This window comes from Babylonia areolata, chromosome 12 (assembly GCF_041734735.1).
Source record: "Babylonia areolata isolate BAREFJ2019XMU chromosome 12, ASM4173473v1, whole genome shotgun sequence".
In the NCBI taxonomy this organism is placed as follows: Eukaryota; Metazoa; Mollusca; class Gastropoda; order Neogastropoda; family Buccinidae; genus Babylonia; species Babylonia areolata.
The window spans coordinates 35,813,679-35,834,463 of record NC_134887.1 but is presented as its reverse complement, the minus strand read 5'-3'; the positions used below and the strand labels follow the sequence as shown (position 1 = coordinate 35,834,463).

The following is a 20,785-nucleotide window of genomic DNA, read 5'->3' as shown; positions in this document are numbered from 1 at the left end:
TACATACATACATACATACACACACACATATATATATATATATATATATATATATATCAACAGATCAACAACCATCTACGTGAAGGAAGATCTAGTCATCAGCCCTACCCGGATGTAATATGCAGCTTCTGTTCAAACGTGTGTGTGTGTGTGTGTGTGTGTGTGTGTGTGTGTGTGTGTGTGTGTGTGTGTGTGTGTGCAGTGCGTGCATGTGTGAGTATGCACAAGTTTTTATAATGACATGCACTTGTATGTATTCTAATTTCTACTGTGTCTGTGTTTGTGTATGATTTTCGATTTATGTTCGTATCTTGTTATATACTATCCCCTCCAATATTCCTTGTGACCCTGGTACACTTGGTAATAAAGACATATTCTATTCTATTCTATATCTTTTTATACACATACATAAAAAAATATGTTTTTTTTCTTTTTGTTTTTTCACCATGGTTAGTATACACACACAAACACACAACCACACACACACACACACACACACACACACACACACACACACACACACAGAGTTAACACCAACAACAAGACTCACGTTTCTGCACACATAAAGCTGAACACATTACATCAATAATACATAACATAAGAGATATATACATAAAGCTCTTTCACAAAAACAACAACAACAAAAAGCCCATCCAAAAACAATTCTACCAACCAATCTGCAGTCAGATCAAAGATTAACCATCAAACGCTTTTCAGAGTAAAAAAGAAAAATCTGCACATCGACATGGTAGCTTCCGTTAGATCAGAGATTCAGCATCAAGACACTCTTCCGTCAAACAACTCCATCAAACTGCAAAGTGACATGGTAGGTTCCGTTAGATCAGAGATTCAGCATCAAGAACTCTGTCATCAAAAACTCTTACAACCTGCGGCCCTTTGATCAAATATTAAGCATCAAGAGCTTTGTCAAAAAGCTCCAACCACCTGCACAGTGACCTGATACGCCCCGTCAGATCAGAAAGTTACCATCAAGAGCTCTGTTCTAAAACAGTACTCCAAGAACCAGGCTACAAAGTGACATATTACGCCACGTGAGGTCAGAGATTAACCACCAATATTTCAATCCTCAAACAACACTCCAACAACCCACCTGTACATTGACATAGTAGGCCCCGTCAGGTCAGAGATTAACCACCAATATCTCTTTCCTCAAACAACACTCCAAGCACCAACCTGTACAGTGACATAGTAGGCTCCGTCAGGCAGGTGAAGATCTTTGGCCAGGCCCGTGTAGGTCCAGTCGTCAGGGTTGTGGATGTTGGCGTGAGGGTCCACAAAGCTGACCACCTCACTGCCGCACACGCTCCTCCCCACGGACCACGCGTAGCCCACGATGCCACACTCTTCGTCCTTGAACCCGTCCCAGTTGGCTGGAAGAAAAAAAAAAACACTTTCAGTTTCAGTTTCAGTTTCACTGCCCCGATGGCCTTAATCCTTTCACTGCCAGTCAATTTAGAGTACAAAATTCCCTTGTGGTATAAACACAGAAAAGACAGTGGCTAAGAATAGCTGGGGATTCCCCCTGCGATGTATAGAAAATATGACCTATTCTACCACCGAACATTAAGAGCAGTAGGTTCATGGATAACAGACCAATGAATGGTCACCTTTGGGACCTCTACAACGCCTGTGCATAAATGGGAGCTTGGCAGTGAAAGGGTTAAAAGGCTATGACACTTTCAACAATTCGTTTCGTTCTCTCTCTGTTCACATCCGGACAGTTGACAGTTTGTTTCTCAAGGAGGTGTCACTGCGTACGGACAAAAACATATACGCTACACCACGCTGATGGGCAGATGTCTGACCAGCAGTTCAACTCAAACGCGCTAAATCCGGCTTTGAGTTCATGCATATGCATTTGTGTACCTATCACAATGGTATTTATTTTCTACAGAATTTTGCAAGAGGCCAAACCCTTTTGTTGCCGTGGGTTCTTTTTCAGTGGTGCGCCAAGTGCGTGCTTCACACGCAAACTCGGTTTATCGTCTCACCCGTAGGACTGGAGGTTCAGTTTGATTTTCCAGTAAAACTTGGGGAGAATGGGCGAAAATTAGGACCCAGACCCTCACAGACACTGTACTGGCTGGAAAGCGTCTTGATTAACTCTCTCCATACGAACGGCGAAAGAGACGACGTTAACAGCATTTCACCCCAGTTACCATCATCAAAATATTGCAAGCGGAAGGCTCTTATACTGAAGAGGTGAATGTTGACAAAGAATACCACAATTCTGATGACGGAAGCTAAAGGTTGGGTCATTCAGACACCCACTGGACATCCGAGGGGTCTGTGTAGAGGAGAAGAGAGGACTGGCTGTACTGAGTGAGTTAATTAACCATTCAGCCACCTTCCTCAACAAACACACAAGAATCGCAGTTAAGATAAGCACACAATTCACGTGAAATACAATGACTTCTGCACACACACACACACACACACACACACACACACACACACACACACACACACACACTATATCTTTAATACCAAGTGTACCGGGGTCACAAGGAATATTGGGGTGGATAGTACATAACAAGGTACAAAACATAAATCGAAAATCATACACAAACACAGATACAGTAGAAATTAGGATACATACAAGTGCATATCAATATAAAAACTTGTGCATACTCACACATGCACGCACTGCACAGACACACACACACATGCACGCACAAACACACACTCTCTCTCTCTTTCTGTCACACACACACACACACACACACACACACACACACACACACGTTTGAACAGAAGCCGCATATTAGAATTATATATATATATATATATGTGTGTGTGGGTGTGTGTAGGTGTGCGTATATATATATATATATATATATATATATATATATACGCACACCTACACACACACACACACACTCCCCCAACCCCCAAGCCCCCTATTACAAACGCTTACGTGTCCCACCCAACAATTTCAAAACTACCTAATTCACACATGTGTAGCCTATACATTTAAGAATAATCTGGTCCATGTCTGCAATACATGCATCACTTTTTACGAATGAATTACTTTTTCTTTCGTGTGCTTCCATGACACTGCCATGCTGGCAACGGTACTTTTGAGCACTGTAATTTTTCTTTTAAGCATGGGTGTTGTTGAACTTTTCCACAGCAGCCTCGGTCTCTTTGTCTTTGTCTCTTTCTCAATGTCTGATATATTTTCACACACACAAAAAAATCACCTATATTGCAAGAGACATTTTACTGATGTCAGCAAAAGATGTCCCTGTACTGTTTTGTTCGAATGTGTAAACTGCTGAAAATAATATCATGCTTATTGGCAAACATTTCGTAAACTAAAGAACTTTAAAACACACAAACACACACACACACACAACAACAACAACAACAACACAAAACAACAACAAAACACAAACTGTTACACACACACACACACACACACACACACACACACACACACACACATGAAACACAAACAGACAGACACATGGTGGGCAAGAGAGATTGAACAATTGCACAAACTAAATTTTCGTTTGGTTTTTACACGCGAACACAAAAAACGACAATAAATGAGAGAGAGAGAGAGAGTCAGAACAGACGGACAGGACAGCAACTGACCAGCAGCATGGTAGTTCTCAATGGTAAAGGCCATCGTTTGTCCTTTCCTGTTACCAGTGAACATTGTCCTGCTGTCAGCACCGTCAATGATTCTCCTGGAAACACACACCATCATTTTCTTCACCGCTACACACCATCATTTTGTTTCGTACTGTATCGTATGTGGTCTCTCCAAAGACCCAGGCTTTGAAACCCAACCGACAGAGCTGGAGGAATCTAATGAACAATTCTTTTGTGTAGTGTCCCAGTGACTTCACGGAGTTAAAAAAAAAAAAAAGAACAAGAGAGGCAAGGCCTTCAAGGCTCACTTGTGATAAATTAAGTCCCCTAGCATTAACTACAGAGTAATTTCCCCCTTTTTTTTACTATCTGCACCAAAACGTTTGCAAAATAAATAAAACTTCCATGCTTAGAAAAAGAAGTTCCTGTTTGAACAAAAAATGATAATAATGACTCCTCTTGTTGTTGTGTCAGAATAAGAGGTCAAAGTGCCAAGTTTAGAGAATACAAAAATATAAATATAACAGTAAATGCAGTCTGCATATAATTAGGCTTCTTTTTTATTTTTTTTGTGTGCCCATCCCAGAGGTGCAATATTGTTTTAAACAAGATAACTGAAAGAACTGAATTTTTCCTATTTTTATGCCAAATTTGGTGTCAACTGACAAAGTATTTGCAGAGAAAATGTCAATGTTAAAGTTTATCACGGACACACAGACACACAGACACACGGACACACACACACAGACAACCGAACACCGAGTTAAAACATAGACTCACTTTGTTTACACAAGTGAGTCAAAAAGAAGAGGAGCTGGAGGAGGAGGAGGAGGAGGAGAAGGAGGAAGAATAGACTGTACTGAATAGTATTATACCAATATCGTATTGCAACAATATACTTTTGTATACGTCTTGAGCTGCCCTCCCTTTAGATTCTTCCTTACCTGAAAACAAGTGCGTTTCCTGCAAAAGCCACTTCCGTGTGCTTACATAACTGAACACGGTATGGAAACTGTTCTTTGTTTTGTCAATACTTGCCATTCACAAAGACAAAGCAGTATATCTTCTTCCATTTGACAATTCTGCTGCATTTGATACTGTCAGTCACATCATTCATTTCCCCCAAGTCTGGAAACTGCAATTAGCATCCACTTTACAGCTTTTCCGTGGATCTATTCACATCCACAAGATCACAGGCAGTCTGTATCAGTCAACATCCTTTCTGCTCCAACCCTTATGCCTTTCGGTGTTCCACAGTATTCCTTTGTTGGTCCTGCTTTAAATCATCAAAAGTTTCGAAGAAATGGAAAATGATCAACACAAACTGTTGAATTTTCCGAAAATGAAAAAAATGTCAAACTTACTTGGTTAGAAACCAACAACAAACAAGAGAGGCAAGGCCTTCAAGACTCACTTGTGATACACTTTAAAAAAAAATCCAAGCTTTTTATGTATTGAGTATAATTTCAAAATGTAATGTTTAAGATGAGAAAGATCAGCTTAAAGCAAATAAACTCCCCTAGCATTAATTACAGAGTAATTTCCCTTTTATACTATCTACACCAAAACGTTTGCAAAATAATTAAAACTTCCATGCTTAGCAAAAGAAGTTCCTGTTTGAACAAAAAATGATAATAATGACTCCTCTTGTTGTTGGGTCAGAATAAGAGGTCAAAGTGCCAAGTTTAGAGAATACAAAAAATATAAATGTAACAGTAAATGCAGTTTGCATGTAATCAGGCTTCATTATTTATTTTTTGTGTGCCCATCCCAGAGGTGCAATATTGTTTTAAACAAGATGACTGGAAAGAACTGAATTTTTCCTATTTTTATGCCTAATTTGGTGTCACCTGACAAAGTATTTGCAGAGAAAATGTTAATGTTAAAGTTTACCACGGACACACAGAATCACACACACACACAGACAACCGAACACCGGGTTAAAACATAGACTCACTTTGTTTACACAAGTGAGTCAAAAAACATGACACCATACAGTTGCCTCTTCATTGCATACTGTGAACGTAAAACAAATGTATTCACTTATTTGTTTATCTTACTCATATCTCTTATTTTCGTTATATGTTGGTGTTCTACACACGCTCTCAAAGCCTGACCTGCGTGCTAGGTTTACACCAAGGTCAGGTATATACTCCTTTATTTATTTGTTGTCTTTTTCATACAGCAGATGTGGCGTGCCATATATGGAATCAGTCCAACACGCTGTCAGTCATAACTCATTGAAACTGAAACTGAAACATTGGGAAACAAGGCACACAGCTGTGAAATAAAAACAGAATAAGATAAGATCACCGTCACCGTCACCGATCCCTCAGATTTCGAATCCTTTGGGGCGCCTTCGAAGCTTTGTCAACCACCTTTCTCCAGTCCTCGCGTCTCTCGGCCGCTCTCAGGGTGTCTCTCAGCTCCATGCCTGTCCACTCTCGAATGTTGTCCTCCCATCTCTTCCTTTGTCTGCCTCTTCTTCTTCCTCCCCTCACTGTGCCTTGTAAGATTGTTTTAGCAAGACCAGAGGAGCGTGTGACATGACCAAACCACTTCAGTTTTCGTTGTCTGGCGAGTGTTTGAAGGTCAGTATAGGGCCCGATTTCATTGCGGATGCGTCTCTTGACTTCTTCATTCGTGATGTGGTCTTTGTATGAGATGCCTAAGAGTCTTCGGAAGCACCTCATTTCTACAGCTCTTATTCTTCTCTCTAAGTCCGCTGTGAGGGTCCATGATAAGATAAAATAAGATAAAACGGAAGAAAGTGCCACCTGAAAAGTTCCAGTCCTATTTTTTTTTTTTACCTGTGGTTCAGACTTCCGGTCACGTGCTCCACACAGCGCTGCAGGATGGACACGTGACACCCGTCCGCCGTGACGTTGTCAGAGACCACGTGGCCCACCGGCCCCGGCTGTGGCGGCGTTCTGTCCACCATGGTACCTTGTGACGACAGCGTGGCGCGGTAACCCAGCACGTTCTGCACGTCAGCGTTGACGTAGTATCGGACGCCGTGACGTAGCACCAGGTTCTCGTAGCGTAGGGTCGCCGTGTAAGCCTTGCCGAGCCTCTCGTACGTTAGGTAGAGGTCGTTCGCTATCCTCTCGGCGTTTGCTCCTTGAGATATATATATATATATATATATGTATGTATACAGAGAGAGAGAGACAGAGACAGAGAGAACACCTATCCTCGGTTAGGAAAAAAACATCGTTAAAAAAGAGGAATTTTCTCTAGCACACCAGAGAAGAAGAAGGAGGAAGAGGAGAAGGGGAAGGAGGAGGAGGAGGAGAAGGAGGAGGAGATTGATTGATTGAATCTTTAATGGGTAAAGAATTAGGCGCAGTAAAGGCCTTTTTTCACAATTCTGCCCATTTAACGACACAAAACATTAAAATAGAACAACGACACAAAACATAGAAATAAAGAAATGAAATGAAATAAAATAAAATAATTAAGAACGACGAATAACAATAGTAACTGGAATAGTCCATTAAAGGTAACAAAGCGATGAAAAGAACAATTGGTACATTATCATGTACATACGTACTTACACACACACACACACACACACACACACACACACACACACTCATAAAACAAGCAAACAAAGACATACCTACACATTCACGCCCACACACTCAACCACACACACAAACACACACACGCACTTACTGTTCATTTGCTAGCACGATCACACACACATTCAATTTTTTTCATTTATCATGGCATGGCAGCTAGTGGACTGAGTACAAGCAAGCATTTGCAAAAGACCGCGAGTAGGTTAATCAAAAGTATCGGACAGAAGACGAAGAAGAAGAGAAAGAAGAAGAAGAAGAAGAAGAAGAAGAAGAAGAAGAAGAAGAACAACAACAACAACAACAACAACAACAACCACAACAACGACGACGACGACGATGACGACAACACAGACCTTCAGTAACTTCGTGAAGCTCACACAACGGGAGGTGAGGGTTGTGGACAAAGGCGACACAGGTGGGCATCTGCAGACACTGAGAGGCGCAGGCGGCGGTACTGGGGGCCTCTGTGGACGTCTTTGGGTTGCTGCTCAGTCGACCTGGTCGGGGGGCACCGAAGTATCTGACGACAGAATCATCAGCATTTGTCGCAGTTTTAGTATTAGTATATGTGTATGTGTATGTGTATAAGCATGTGTTGGTTTGGGTTGGATTGGGTTCGTTAATTTATTTATTTATCTATTTCTTTCTTTCTCTATTTAAATATTCACTTATCTAGTTAGCTGGTTGCTAATATATTTAATCATATATCCTTTTATTTGTTTATGCAATTTTTTTTCGTCCTCAAGGCCTGACTAAGCGCGTTGGGTTACGCTGCTGGTCAGGCATCTGCATAGCAGATGTGGTGTAGCGTATATGGATTTGTCCGAACGCAGTGACGCATTCTTGAGTAGCTAAACTGAACTGAACTGAAATGTGTTGTGCTGTGTTGTGTTGTGCTGTGCTGTATTGTGCTGTGTTGTGGTTTGTTGCGCTGAGCCGAGTTGAGCTGTGTTGTGTTGTGTTGTGCTGCGTTGTGGGTTAAATTTTTAAATTTTTTTTTTATAACACTATATTTCTACTTATCAACGTCAGACTGCTCCCCCTGTCAAAGTAGCGACGCCCATATCTTCTTCTTCTTTTCTGTTTGCACGTGTATTTGTTTTACTACCAGAGCGTATTTTCTACAGAACTTTGCCATGGACAATTCTCTTGTTGCCGTGGATTCTTTTTCGTGTGCTAGAGAAGTGCAATCTGCGCTCGGGATCTCGTTTTATCGTCTCTTTCAAAAGGCTAGCACCCATACCACCACTCAAGGTTTGATGAATGGGAGTGAAGATGAAGCCTTACGTGCACGAAAGTTGGTCACCTAAAGCTACTGAAAAGGTTGGTGTTTTTCATTCATTTAAGTTGTTTTTCTTGTTAAATGAAACGACTTCTCTTTTACGAAGTCCACAAAGTGATATTCTCTAATTGTACCCCTACAAAGTTTGAGGAAGGCAAATCAATCAAAAGATCCAAGACTGGTGTGGGGAAGTAACTCGTTAAACATGGCATAGTTTTAGAAAATGTAAAAAAAAAATCGAACGAAATTTCGTCTCGACATTCACTATTACGAGTATTCTCGGAATTCGTTGTAGAACGACTCTCTCTCCGCTCTTTAAGAACTATTTGTGAATTCGTCCTAAATGAGTTAACCTAGCAGGAACAATACAGGTCATTTGGCTTTACGAACTATCTGTGAATTCGTCCATAACTAGTTAATCTAATAGGAACACTGCAGGCCAATTACCGGAAGTCGGTTTGAACGACCCTCCGCTTTTTACGAACCATCTGTAAATTAGTCCGCAATGAGTTAATCAGCCTAACAGGAGCAACACAGGCCAATTACCTGACACAGTTTACGAACGAACTGTCTGTGAATCCGTCCGCATTGAGTTAACTGACCTGACTGGAACACAAAATTCAGGCCACTTACCTGAGATCTCCGGACACACCAGGCTGGGGTTGGGAGTTGTGCACAGCCAGAGGCTGCCAGTCGACGACCTCATGACCAAGAGAGCTGGGGCTGTATCCTACGCCGTGAAACAGGCCGTCTCCCTGCAGTGCCGAGTCTTCAAACAGGATCACTGTGGACTTGAGGCTGCTGGGGTGACTGCTGCACCTGTTGGGTCACAACACACACACACACACACACACACACACATGCACACGCACACACACGCACACAAACACACATACACACACACTCATGAGTGAATGGTAATGATGATACTACTGATAATAATGAAAACTTATTTAGCACTTTTTTTGTTTCCTTAAAACGCGTTACAAGAACAAAACTCATGAAACTGTAAGTGACAAAAATAACAAAACAAAGCACACACTGTTCGCAAACAGGCATCATGACACCTGTCATCCTACTAGCTTGCATCCTCTCTCGCTCTCCCTCCCTCCCTCACACACACACACACACACACACACACGCACGCACACACACACACACTATGCACACACACACACACACTATGCACACGCACACACACACAACAGACACACACACGCACGCACACACACAACAGACAGACAGACACACACACACACACACACACACACACACACTATAACGCTACACACCTGTACGCAGCATCCAGCCGACCTTCAGGAAAGGTGCAGTCCCAGGTGGGCAGAGAGCAAGAGGCCGTGGTCTCCAGGCCCTGAGAGTTGCGGGCCCTGACCAGGAAGTAGAGAGGACGGCCGCAGGGGAAGTCGGGAGCCGGAGAAGGGGGAAGAGAGGTGCCCCTCAGTGTGGTCCAGGGCTGAACGTTCGTGCCTCCCGGGTAGTCCCCAACAGCGTAGGACAGTTCCAGATCGCTGTTGTCGTCATCCACTGCGAACTGAACCAAAAATGTGCACAGCTGAAATGAAATGAAATTATGGTGCTTAGAGCCTCGCCGACCACTAAGGCCATCTCAAGGCTATCGCCGCGTTAATAACTACTACAAGGATAAAAAAACAAACAACACAAACAAACAATTAAAACGAGTCACCACTTCAAACTTTCCACTCCAATAATGTAATGTCTGTGCCTAACGTCATGCAGATCCCAACAGTCAAGGAGCACGTGTTTCACGGTGAGAGGCTCATCACAGGGAATACATCGAGGGGCCTCTTCCCCCTTCAACAAGTAAGAATGAGTAAAAAAAAAAAAAGTGTGCCCCGCTAGTTAAAGTTTCAAAATGACTAATGACAGAAAGGTTAGAACGTATGAGAAGAAATGATCTGGAACTGTCTTCAACTCCGAAGGACGAACAACAGGACATTTTCTGATCATTGTTGTCATCATCCACTGTGAACTGAACCAAAAAAAAAAAAAAAAAAAAAAAAAAAAAAAAAATGTGCACAGCGATAAATGAAAGTAAGGTACTGTTTGGCATTGCTCAAAGTGACACACTGATACAGTTTTTGACCTGTTAACACTTTTTGGAAAAAAATATAAATCTATAAATGTAAAGTTGACGAATTCAGACCCAACCATTCGCATGAGACGATAAACCGAGGTGCCGTACGGGTGCAGCATGCACTTAGCGCATGGAAAAGAACCCACGGCAACAAAAGGGTTGTTCCTGGCAAAATTCTGTAGAAAAATCCACTTCGATAGGAAAAAAAACAAATAAAACTGCACGCAGGAAAAAAATACAAAAAAAATGGGTGGCACTGTAGTGTAGCGACGCACTCTCCCTGGGGAGAGCAGCCCGGCGGAATTTCACACAGAGAAATCTGTTGTTATAAAAAAGAAATACAAATACAAATACAACCTAACAGCCTTTGAAAGATACATTTCCTGGCGTTACAAAACAGAAAAAATATAAATCTATAAATGTAAAGTTGACAAATACAGACCCAACCATTCGCATGAGACGATAAACCGAGGTCCCGTGTGCAGCATGCACTTAGCGCATGGAAAAGAACCCACGGCAACAAAAGGGGTGTTCCTGGCAAAATTCTGTAGAAAAATCCACTGCGATAGGAAAAAAAAACAAAACAAAAAAACTGCACGCAGGAAAAAAATACAAAAAAAAAAGAAAAAAAAAGGGGTGGCGCTGTAGTGTAGCGACGCGCTCTTCCTGGGGAGAGAGCAGCCCGAATTTCACACAGAGAAATCTGTTGTGATAAAAAGAAATACAAATACAAATACAACCTAACAGCCTTTGAAAGATACATTTCCTGGCGTTACAAAACAGAAAAACACAATGCAATAAAACATTCTGCAAGTAAACTGCGTCTAATACCCATCACGAGAGAATGAATTTGTGACATCACAAACCATCAGTACCTTTCTCTCTCTGGCGTAGCAGCTAGGTTACCAAAAAAAGAAGAAAAGAAGGAAAGAGCAACAGTACAAAATAGTCTATATGATCATATATCCAGATTCACTTTCAAGGAGCTTTCAAAGCGTGTGGACTGATCCATGGCCGCCATACCATTTCTGCTAAAAGAAAAAAAAAAAGAAAGAAAAAAAAGCAGGTTCCTGATCTCCGTATAAAATCCAAAGCGCTGGTCGGGGCCTTCAGAATCAACCCCAGAATTGTGTAAAACAATCACACACACACACACACACACACACACACACACACAGAGAGAGAGAGAGAGAGAGAGAGAAGGCAAGACAAAACAAGACAAAATCTTTATTATCGAGGGTAGTTGATAAGCAAGTAACATGCTTTTTGACATCCAGCCCTCGCCCTAAAGAAAGAGAGAGTGTGAGAGAGAGAGACAGAAAGAATAAAAGTGAGAGACAGACAGACAGACAGACAGACAGACACACACACACACACACACACACACACACAGAGTAAGAGAGAGAGAAAGAGAGAGAGAGAATAAGTTATTCTAACAAAATCAAGAATAAAGTGAACACACTAAACATACATTACCATGATCAGAAAGACACTCACTTCCAGTTTGAAGGCAGCATCTTTGGGATGTCTCCCTTTGACCTGGTGAACAGTACACTGCGATCCGGTGGATCTGATCTGACGCTTGCCCCTTCCGCCATCGCTGTTCAGCAGAACCAGCCAGCAAGCTTTCAGTGAAACAGACTGTATATCGATCATTCTTTACAAGGCAAAACAGCAACAGTGTTCCTTGTCTAAAAATTGTCCTCCTTCTCAAAAACTATAATATTATTTCGTCATTCTTTACAAGATTTCTTCTTCTTCGTTCGTGAGCTGCAACTCCCACGTTCACTCGTATGTACGCGAGTGGGCTTTTACCATGTAGGCAGCCATACTCCGTTTTTCGGGGGTGTGCATGCTGGGTATGTTCTTGTTTCCATAACCCACCGAACGCTGACATGGATTACAGGATCTTTAACGTGCGTATTTGATCTTCTGCTTGCATATACACACGAAGGGGGTTCAGGCACTAGCAGGTCTGCACATATGTTGACCTGGGAGATCGTAAAAATCTCCACCCTTCACCCACCAGACGCCGTCACCGTGATTCGAACCCGGGACCCTCAGATTGACAGTCCAACGCTTTAACCACTCGGCCATTGCGCCCATTACAAGACGAACAGCATCGTTGTTCCTGGTCTGAAAACTGTCCTTTCCCAAGTATACTTATTCACTTAAATTGAATTACACAACACTTCAGGACAATCTCTCTCCCCCCCCTTCCCTTATGCCCCCCCCACGCCCCACCCCCCATCCCCTCTCTCTCTCACATCCATCATGCCTCTGTGTGTGTTTTCTTCAGTTTAACGTCTATTCACTATAAGTGTTTTTAGACGGAAAGGAGGAAAGTAGTGTATAAAGGAAAGGGAATGCATGTGAATATTAGTGTAAAAAGAAAAAAGAAAAAAAAAAGTACATGTTATGTATCAGAGGAAAAGTATACTATAAGAAAAAGTCTAAAGAGGTTGTGGTGTGTATTGAATGAGTTGTCATGTCATCCATCATGCCTCTGTGTGTGTGTGTGTGTGTGTGTGTGTGTGTGTGCGTGTGTGTGTGTGTGTGTGTGTGTGTGTCTGTGTGTGTGTGTGTGTGTGTGTGTGTGTATGCATGCGCGCGCAATGAAACTGCGGACAAGAAACACCCGCCGAAAGCACCAGGTGAAAAGCCGCACGTCCGAATACACAAACACAAAGAGTAGATCTACAACCAGCATAGAATATCAGTGACAGACATGAAAGAGTAGATCTACAACCAGCATAGAATATCAGTGACAGACATGAAAGAGAAGAGTAGATCTACAACCAGCATAGAATATCAGTGACAGACATGAAAGAGTAGATCTACAACCAGCATAGAATATCAGTGACAGACATGAAAGAGTAGATCTACAACCAGCATAGTAATCAGTGACAGGCATGAAAGAGTAGATCTACAACTAGCACAGAATATCAGTGACAGACATGAAAGAGGAAGATCTACAACCAGCATAGAATCAGTGACAGACATGAAAGAGGAGATCTACAACCAGCATAGAATCAGTGACAGACATGAAAGAGGAGATCTACAACCAGCATAGAATCAGTGACAGACATGAAAGAGGAGATCTACAACCAGCATAAAATCAGTGACAGACATGAAAGAGGAGATCTACAACCAGCATAGAATCAGTGACAGACATGAAAGAGGAGATCTACAACCAGCATAAAATCAGTGACAGACATGAAAGAGGAGATCTACAACCAGCATAAAATCAGTGACAGACATGAAAGAGGAGATCTACAACCAGCATAGAATCAGTGACAGACATCAAAGAGTAGATCTACAAGCATAGAATATCAGTGACAGACATGAAAGAGTAGATCTACAACCAGCATAGAATATCAGTGACAGACATGAAAGAGAAGAGTAGATCTACAACCAGCATAGAACATCAGTGACAGACATCAAAGAGTAGATCTACAACCAGCATAGGATATCAGTCACAGACATGAATGAGTGGTTCTACAACCAGCATAGAATATCAGTGACAGACATGAATGAGTAGATCTACAACCGGCATAGAATATCAGTGAAAGACATGACAGAGTAGATCTACAACCAGCATAGAATATCAGTGACAGACAAGAAAGAGTAGATCTACAACCAGCATAGAATATCAGTGACAGACATGAAAGAGTAGATCTACAACCAGCATAGAATATCAGTGACAGACATGAAAGAGAAGAGTAGATCTACAACCAGCATAGAATATCAGTGACAGACATGAAAGAGTAGATCTACAACCAGCATAGACTATCAGTGACAGACATGAACCAGCACAACCACAATGCATCAACCATTGCATGCAACAGAAAAAAGAATGGACTCGGTATACTTCCTGTGATCGCTGGTATCGAAAATGTTCGATTTCCATTAAAATAAACTGCTCAACCGCACGCTCTGGTGTAGTTATTTACTGTAAAATACCTAGTAAATGCCCATCCTGGGGTTATGAGGTGTGAACGGGGTAAAATACCTTGTAAACGCCTACCACTCACTTTGAAAAAACAAAAAAACAAAACAAAACAAAACCAGAAAGCAAAAACAATCAGCGGGCTATGTGTGACCGTGTAGCTTCAAGTGCAGATTTAAATCTAGAGATAAACACTAGAACGCCTGCAGCAGTAAGATGTTGATGTGTTATTGAAAGAGCAACCAAGTGAGAGCATGACGTCATTATTACTCCATGACGTAAATGCCTGTACTTGTTTCAGTCGCCCAGAAGTGACACTGATAGGAAATGCATGGGCTCCCGTTAACGGTTAAAGTACCCATTAAAAGCCAAAGACCTGATGTGTATGTGTGTTGAGGAGAGTGCTGGGGGTAGGCATGTTGACTGGGTGTGTCTGTATATGAGTAGGTGAGTTGTTTATCATTTTCGTTATTTGATTTCTTTTTTTTTTTTTTTTCTTTTTTTAAATATTTAATCAGTCTCCCAGATAGCATGCAAACATTTTAAAAACGTTTATAAAATGCCAACGTAGACGTTTAAAAAAACGTTTACCGAAATGAGCAAAGGTACATTTAAAAATGTCTACCGTAAACGTTTACCGAAATGAGCAAAAGTACATTTAAAAAATGTCTCCCGTAAACATTTTTTAAACGTTTTCGAAAAAAAAAAAAAAAAAAAAAGTTTCTAAAACGTTTTCGTAGATGACTTTAAGAATAAAACTAAAAAAATGTTTCAAAAACGTTTTCTGTAGATTTTGACGTCTTAAACGTTTTTAGAACGTTTTATAACGTAGAATGTTTTAAAAACATTCAAATGTTTTTAAAACGTCTTCCGTAGATGTTTTGTAAACGTCTACGGAGGACGTTTTTTAGACGTACGTTTGCTCATTTCGGTAAATGTTTTTAAAATGTTGACGGAAAAAGCGGTTCTAAAATGGCTGCCATGCTACATATTGTATTTAAACTTATATAACTTTGGTTTGAATAAACTTACATGAAACGAAGTATATGTTTGTGAAGCCTTATTTCTCTAGTTTTTGATTATGCAAGTATCTCAAAATCATCAAAATGATCCTTAATTTTCTGGAGATTGACAATTTTGAGTGGTGGTCTGGACGCTATAGTCATTCGGATGAGACGATAAACCGAGGTCCCGTGTGCAGCATGCACTCAGCGCACGTAGAAGAACCCACGGCAACAAAAAGGTTGTCCCTGGCAAAATTCTGTAGAAAATTCTACTTCGATAAGAAAACAAATAAAATTGCAGGCAGAAAAAAAAAGAAAAAAAAAAGTTGCGCTTTCAGTGTAGTGACGCGCAGCCCGAATTTCACACAGGAAAATGTGACAAGAAAGAGTAATACAATACAATACAATGATGTTAAGTTAATATCATAATTATTATTTATTTATTTATGTAAGCTTATCTATTATTTATTCACCTTTTTTTTTTTCTCAAGGCCTGACTAAGCGCGTTGGGTTACGCTGCTGGTCAGGCATCTGCTTGGCAGATGTGGTGTAGCGTATGTGGATTTGTCCGAACGCAGTGACGCCTCCTTGAGCTACTGAAACTGAAACTGAACTGTTAACGGTACTTACCACAAGGGGAAACGGGGCGGCTCTGTATCGTCCTTCCTGTACGTCTTTTCCCACAAGGTGGTGCTGATGGCGGGGGCAGCGTAGTGCCAGATGGTCTTCTTGATGTTGATGAAGAACAGGATCTGCACCCAGCCTTGCAGCTGCAGCTCGATGGGAATCAGTTCCAGTTCCAGGGTTTTCCTAGAGGAATGAGCAGGTAAGTGAGTGTATCAGAATGATCCAGAAAGAAAGAAAGAAAGTAATCGGGGACAGAAAGAGAAATGATTTTGTTCCGTTGTTTCACGGTAAGAAATTGCAAAAGCCTATGGCTATCATCCTCTACTGTCCGTTGTCATATTTGTATTGTTGTGTGCCTATGGAGTGTTGTGTGCCTGTAATCATGACGTAATTAATGCGTGTGTGTAACGAAGTGAGCGCGTGTGTATTACGTAGAGACCGTGTGTGAAGGAGACCGACAGCACGCGGAGAACTCGAGAAGAAGCCGCCAACTTGTCTCCCTCCAATGACACATTAACTACCTCAGTACGGCCAGTCCTCTCTTCTCCTCTACACAGACCCCTCGGATGTCCAGTGGGTGTCTGAATGACCCAACCTTTAGCTTACGTCGTCAGAATTGTGGTATTCTTTATCAACATTCACGTCTTCAGTATAAGAGCCTTCCGCTTGCAATATTTTGATGATGGTTATTGGGGTGAAACGCTGTTAACGTCGTCTCTTTCGCCGTTCGTATGGAGAGAGTTAATGTTTTGGAAACTTGAGTGTGGACTGGTGTCTTTGCTAAGAGTGGAGTGGACAGTGCACTGGACGCATTGCTATAATATTGTGTTGTTTTTTTCTTTGTAGAATTCAGTCAAAACTTGGAAGAAAGAGCGACTCTCTGTATTGGCAGATGAGCGTCGTAAGCAATCTACCACCTTCCATCCTGTCTAACTTGGAAGGAAGGAAGAGAGCGGGATTCGAACCCGATCACGGACTCTCTCTACTGGCAGATGAGTGTAATATTCCTTCTTACTCAGACACTAACAGATACATTTGGAAACTAACAGACACTCACTTGGAAACGGACAGATAATCACATGAAACCAACACATACTTGAAAACCAACAGATACTAACGTGGGAATGAACATGGATATTAATAGATACTTCGAAACCAACAGATACTCACTTGGAACAGGTACTCACTTGGAAACCAACAGATACTCACTTGGAAACCAACAGATGCTCACTTGGAACAGATGCTCACTTGGAAACCAACAGATACTCACTTGGAAACCAACAGATGCACACTTGGAACAGATGCTCACTTGGAAACCAACAGATACTCGCTTGGAACAGATGATCACTTGGAAACCAACAGATACTCACTTGGAAACCAACAGATACTCACTTGGAACAGATACTCACTTGGAAACCAACAGATACTCACTTGGAACAGATACGCACTTGGAAACCAACAGATACTCACTTGGAAACCACTGGCAGTTTGTTGAAGTTGGTCGTCAGAGACAAAGGGAACCCAGTCTTCATAACCCAGCCGATCAGGTCAATGCCAGCTGAAGCCACCACAATGGAGATGGACATGCTGGCCTTGAACTTGCCTGATACCCAAGGCTTGATGGTTGTCTAATTAATAAAAAAAAAGGGGGGAAAAAACCATATTTCAAAATAACCATGCTGTTTATTACATACATACATATATGATTTTAATATACGGGATTGGGGAATACAGAACGGATGTGTCAAAGACACACAGACATTCGCACGCACGGACGCACTCAGACGCGCATGGACACACACACACACACAATCACCCCCCCCCCCCCCAACCCCGCACGTACGTATGCTGGTACGCACACATTTCTGCACATCCAAGTGCGCCACATGTTGGACAGGTGTGATGGTGAGATAAAAAAAGGGGGGGGTGGGGAGGGGGGCGAGGGGGGGGGGGGGGGGAGAAGAAGAAAAAAAAAAAGAAAGCCCACCACCACCTCCACCACCAAGTCTACCAACCTTCATGAAAGAGTCAAGTGCTTGCACGTTGACGTCCACAGAAATCCCAAATGCTCCACCCGCGTCAAACTCTACAAAAAAAAAAAAAAAAAAAATTAGACAGCAGACATAAAAAAAACTATCGAATTTTTAGGTGCAAAGGTTTGGCTTATACTACCGGTACTGTGCCCGACAAAAAAAAAGAGTTCATAGTCTACTACTGCTACTACTACTTCTACTACTACTTCTACTTCTTCTTCTCCCTCAGCTACTACTGCTACTACTACTACTACTTCTACTACTACTTCTTCTTCTTCCTCAACTACTACTGCTACTAGTACTACTACTACTACTTCTACTACTACTTCTTCCTCAACTACTACTGCTACTACTACTATTACTACTACTACTACTACTACTACTACTTCTTCTCCTTCTTCTTTTTGTGTATTAGTGTACCTTAATTCATCATTTCAATTCTAAAGCACAGGAAAACAAATACCCAAACAAACAAACAAAATCCACATCTCATTATCAGCAAAGACACACAAGGAGTGGCTGAGACAGGAGTGGGGTGTAGTAACACTAAGAGTCAGTCACGAGCAGCACACACACACACACACACACACACACACACACGCACACACACACACACACAGAGGTAACTAACAAGTGGGTTTATACACAAAGTAACTAACAAGTGGGTTTACACTCACAAAGAGGTCACTAACCAGTGGGTTTACACACAGAGGTAACTAACAAGATGGTTTAAACACACACACACACACACACACACACACACACACACACACAGGTAACTAACAAGTGGGTTTACACACAAATAAGTAACTAATAAGTGGGTTTACACACACAGAGAGGTAACTAACAAGTGTGTTTACACACACACACACACAGAGGTAATTAACAAGTGGGTTTACACACACAAGTAACTAACTAGTTGGTTTACACACATACAGAGGTAACTAACAAGTTGGTTTACACGCATATACATAGGTAACTAACAAGTCGGTTTACACACACAGGTAACTAACAAATGGGTTTACACAGACCCACAAAAACACAGACACAGACACACAGAGGTAACTAACAAGTGGGTTTTCACACACCCACCCACCCACCCACACACACACACACACACACACACACACACACACACACACACACACACACACACACATACACACGCACACACACGCACACACACACTCACGCACACACACACACTCACGCACACACACACACACACACACACACACACACACGCACGCACACACACACACACACACACACACACACACACACACGCACACACACACACACACGCACACACACACACACACACACACACACACACACACACACACACACATATACTGTCCTTAAAAGACGACACGCTTCGCAAACGTTAACAACAACAGAACGTGCCCACTTACCCATATTGAACAGAACTGGGCCGAGGGGATAGGAGTACAGGAAGTGGAAGAAAGGAATGTAGAGTTCCCCATTCTCGTCAGCCACAGGGAAGCCACCTTTGTCTATGAAGTCTTTGGGCTTGATGAACTCGGCAGTCATTGTAGGCTCTGCTTGATCCTTGTTAGGCTCCAACTTTTTTTTTTAAACAACAGAGGACACGTATAATAATACGAGGGTCATTCAATAAATAAGGTGAATTTTTCGGTATAAGGACTTCTAATACAGATAGAAGCTTACTTTTTTTTCTTTCTTTTTTTCAGCGTAGTCTCCCAGCACTGTCACACACTTTTCCCATCTGTGCACAAGCTTCCGTATTCCCTCAGCGTAAAAATCTTTGGACTGATGTCTCAGCCAGTTGCTCACAACACTTCCAGGCCTGTCTTCATCCTCAACACTGCTCCGTTCTTCTTTAAACAATTTAGCCCACTTGTAGACATTTTTTCGGCTGAAACATGTGGCACCATACACAGTTGACATTCTCCTATGAATTTCAACTGGTTTGCACCCTTCAGCAACCAAAAACTTGATAACTGACTGCTGTTCAATCCTGGAGCATGCTTCTTGGTCGGCCATCTTTGTTAATCGCCAAAACTCTCAAAGTTTTTTTTATTAATCTGCAAAACAAATTAAATCCATGTGAAGAAGAAGTAAAACAAAAATTTTTTTTTTAAAGTAAGCTTCTATCTGTATTAGAAGTCCTTATACCGAAAACTTCACCTTATTTATTGAATGACCCTCGTAATAATAATAATAATAATAATAATAATAATAATCATATTATTAATGGTATTTATATAGTGCTGAATCTTGTGTAGAGACGAATCAAAGCGCTTCCGCACCAGTCATTCACACGCATGCATAACTCTAAAACTGGAGAAACTGAAGACAAGGAAGAGGCAGGGAAGGGAGGCTATTTTGGGAAGAGGTGGGTTTCAAGGCCAGACTTGAAAGAGCTGAGTGTGGAGACTTGACGAAGCGAAAGCGGAAGTTCGTTCGAATATTTCCTTGAATATTTCCCTTTTATACTTCCTGTGAAACAACGTGCATTTCACGTGTAGTACAATGCACAGTATGAAAAAAAAGGACAAAAATGACTGAAGAACACTCTACTATC

General features: G+C 41.7%; 1 protein-coding gene across 1 annotated transcript in view; it reads right to left on the bottom strand.

Moving 5' to 3' along the window:
• LOC143287914 (uncharacterized) overlaps window positions 1-20,785 on the bottom strand; it is a 132,061-nt gene that overhangs the window by 52,218 nt on the left and 59,058 nt on the right. Inside the window, exons 33-43 of the mRNA XM_076596156.1 lie at window positions 19,632-19,803; window positions 18,199-18,269; window positions 17,654-17,811; window positions 16,187-16,366; window positions 12,101-12,203; window positions 9,780-10,039; window positions 9,121-9,306; window positions 7,559-7,725; window positions 6,432-6,741; window positions 3,622-3,716; window positions 1,195-1,391 (exon numbers count right to left, since the gene is read on the bottom strand). Of these exons, the coding sequence (XP_076452271.1) occupies window positions 1,195-1,391; window positions 3,622-3,716; window positions 6,432-6,741; window positions 7,559-7,725; window positions 9,121-9,306; window positions 9,780-10,039; window positions 12,101-12,203; window positions 16,187-16,366; window positions 17,654-17,811; window positions 18,199-18,269; window positions 19,632-19,803 (1,899 nt within the window). The remainder of the gene's footprint in view (window positions 1-1,194; window positions 1,392-3,621; window positions 3,717-6,431; window positions 6,742-7,558; window positions 7,726-9,120; window positions 9,307-9,779; window positions 10,040-12,100; window positions 12,204-16,186; window positions 16,367-17,653; window positions 17,812-18,198; window positions 18,270-19,631; window positions 19,804-20,785) is intronic.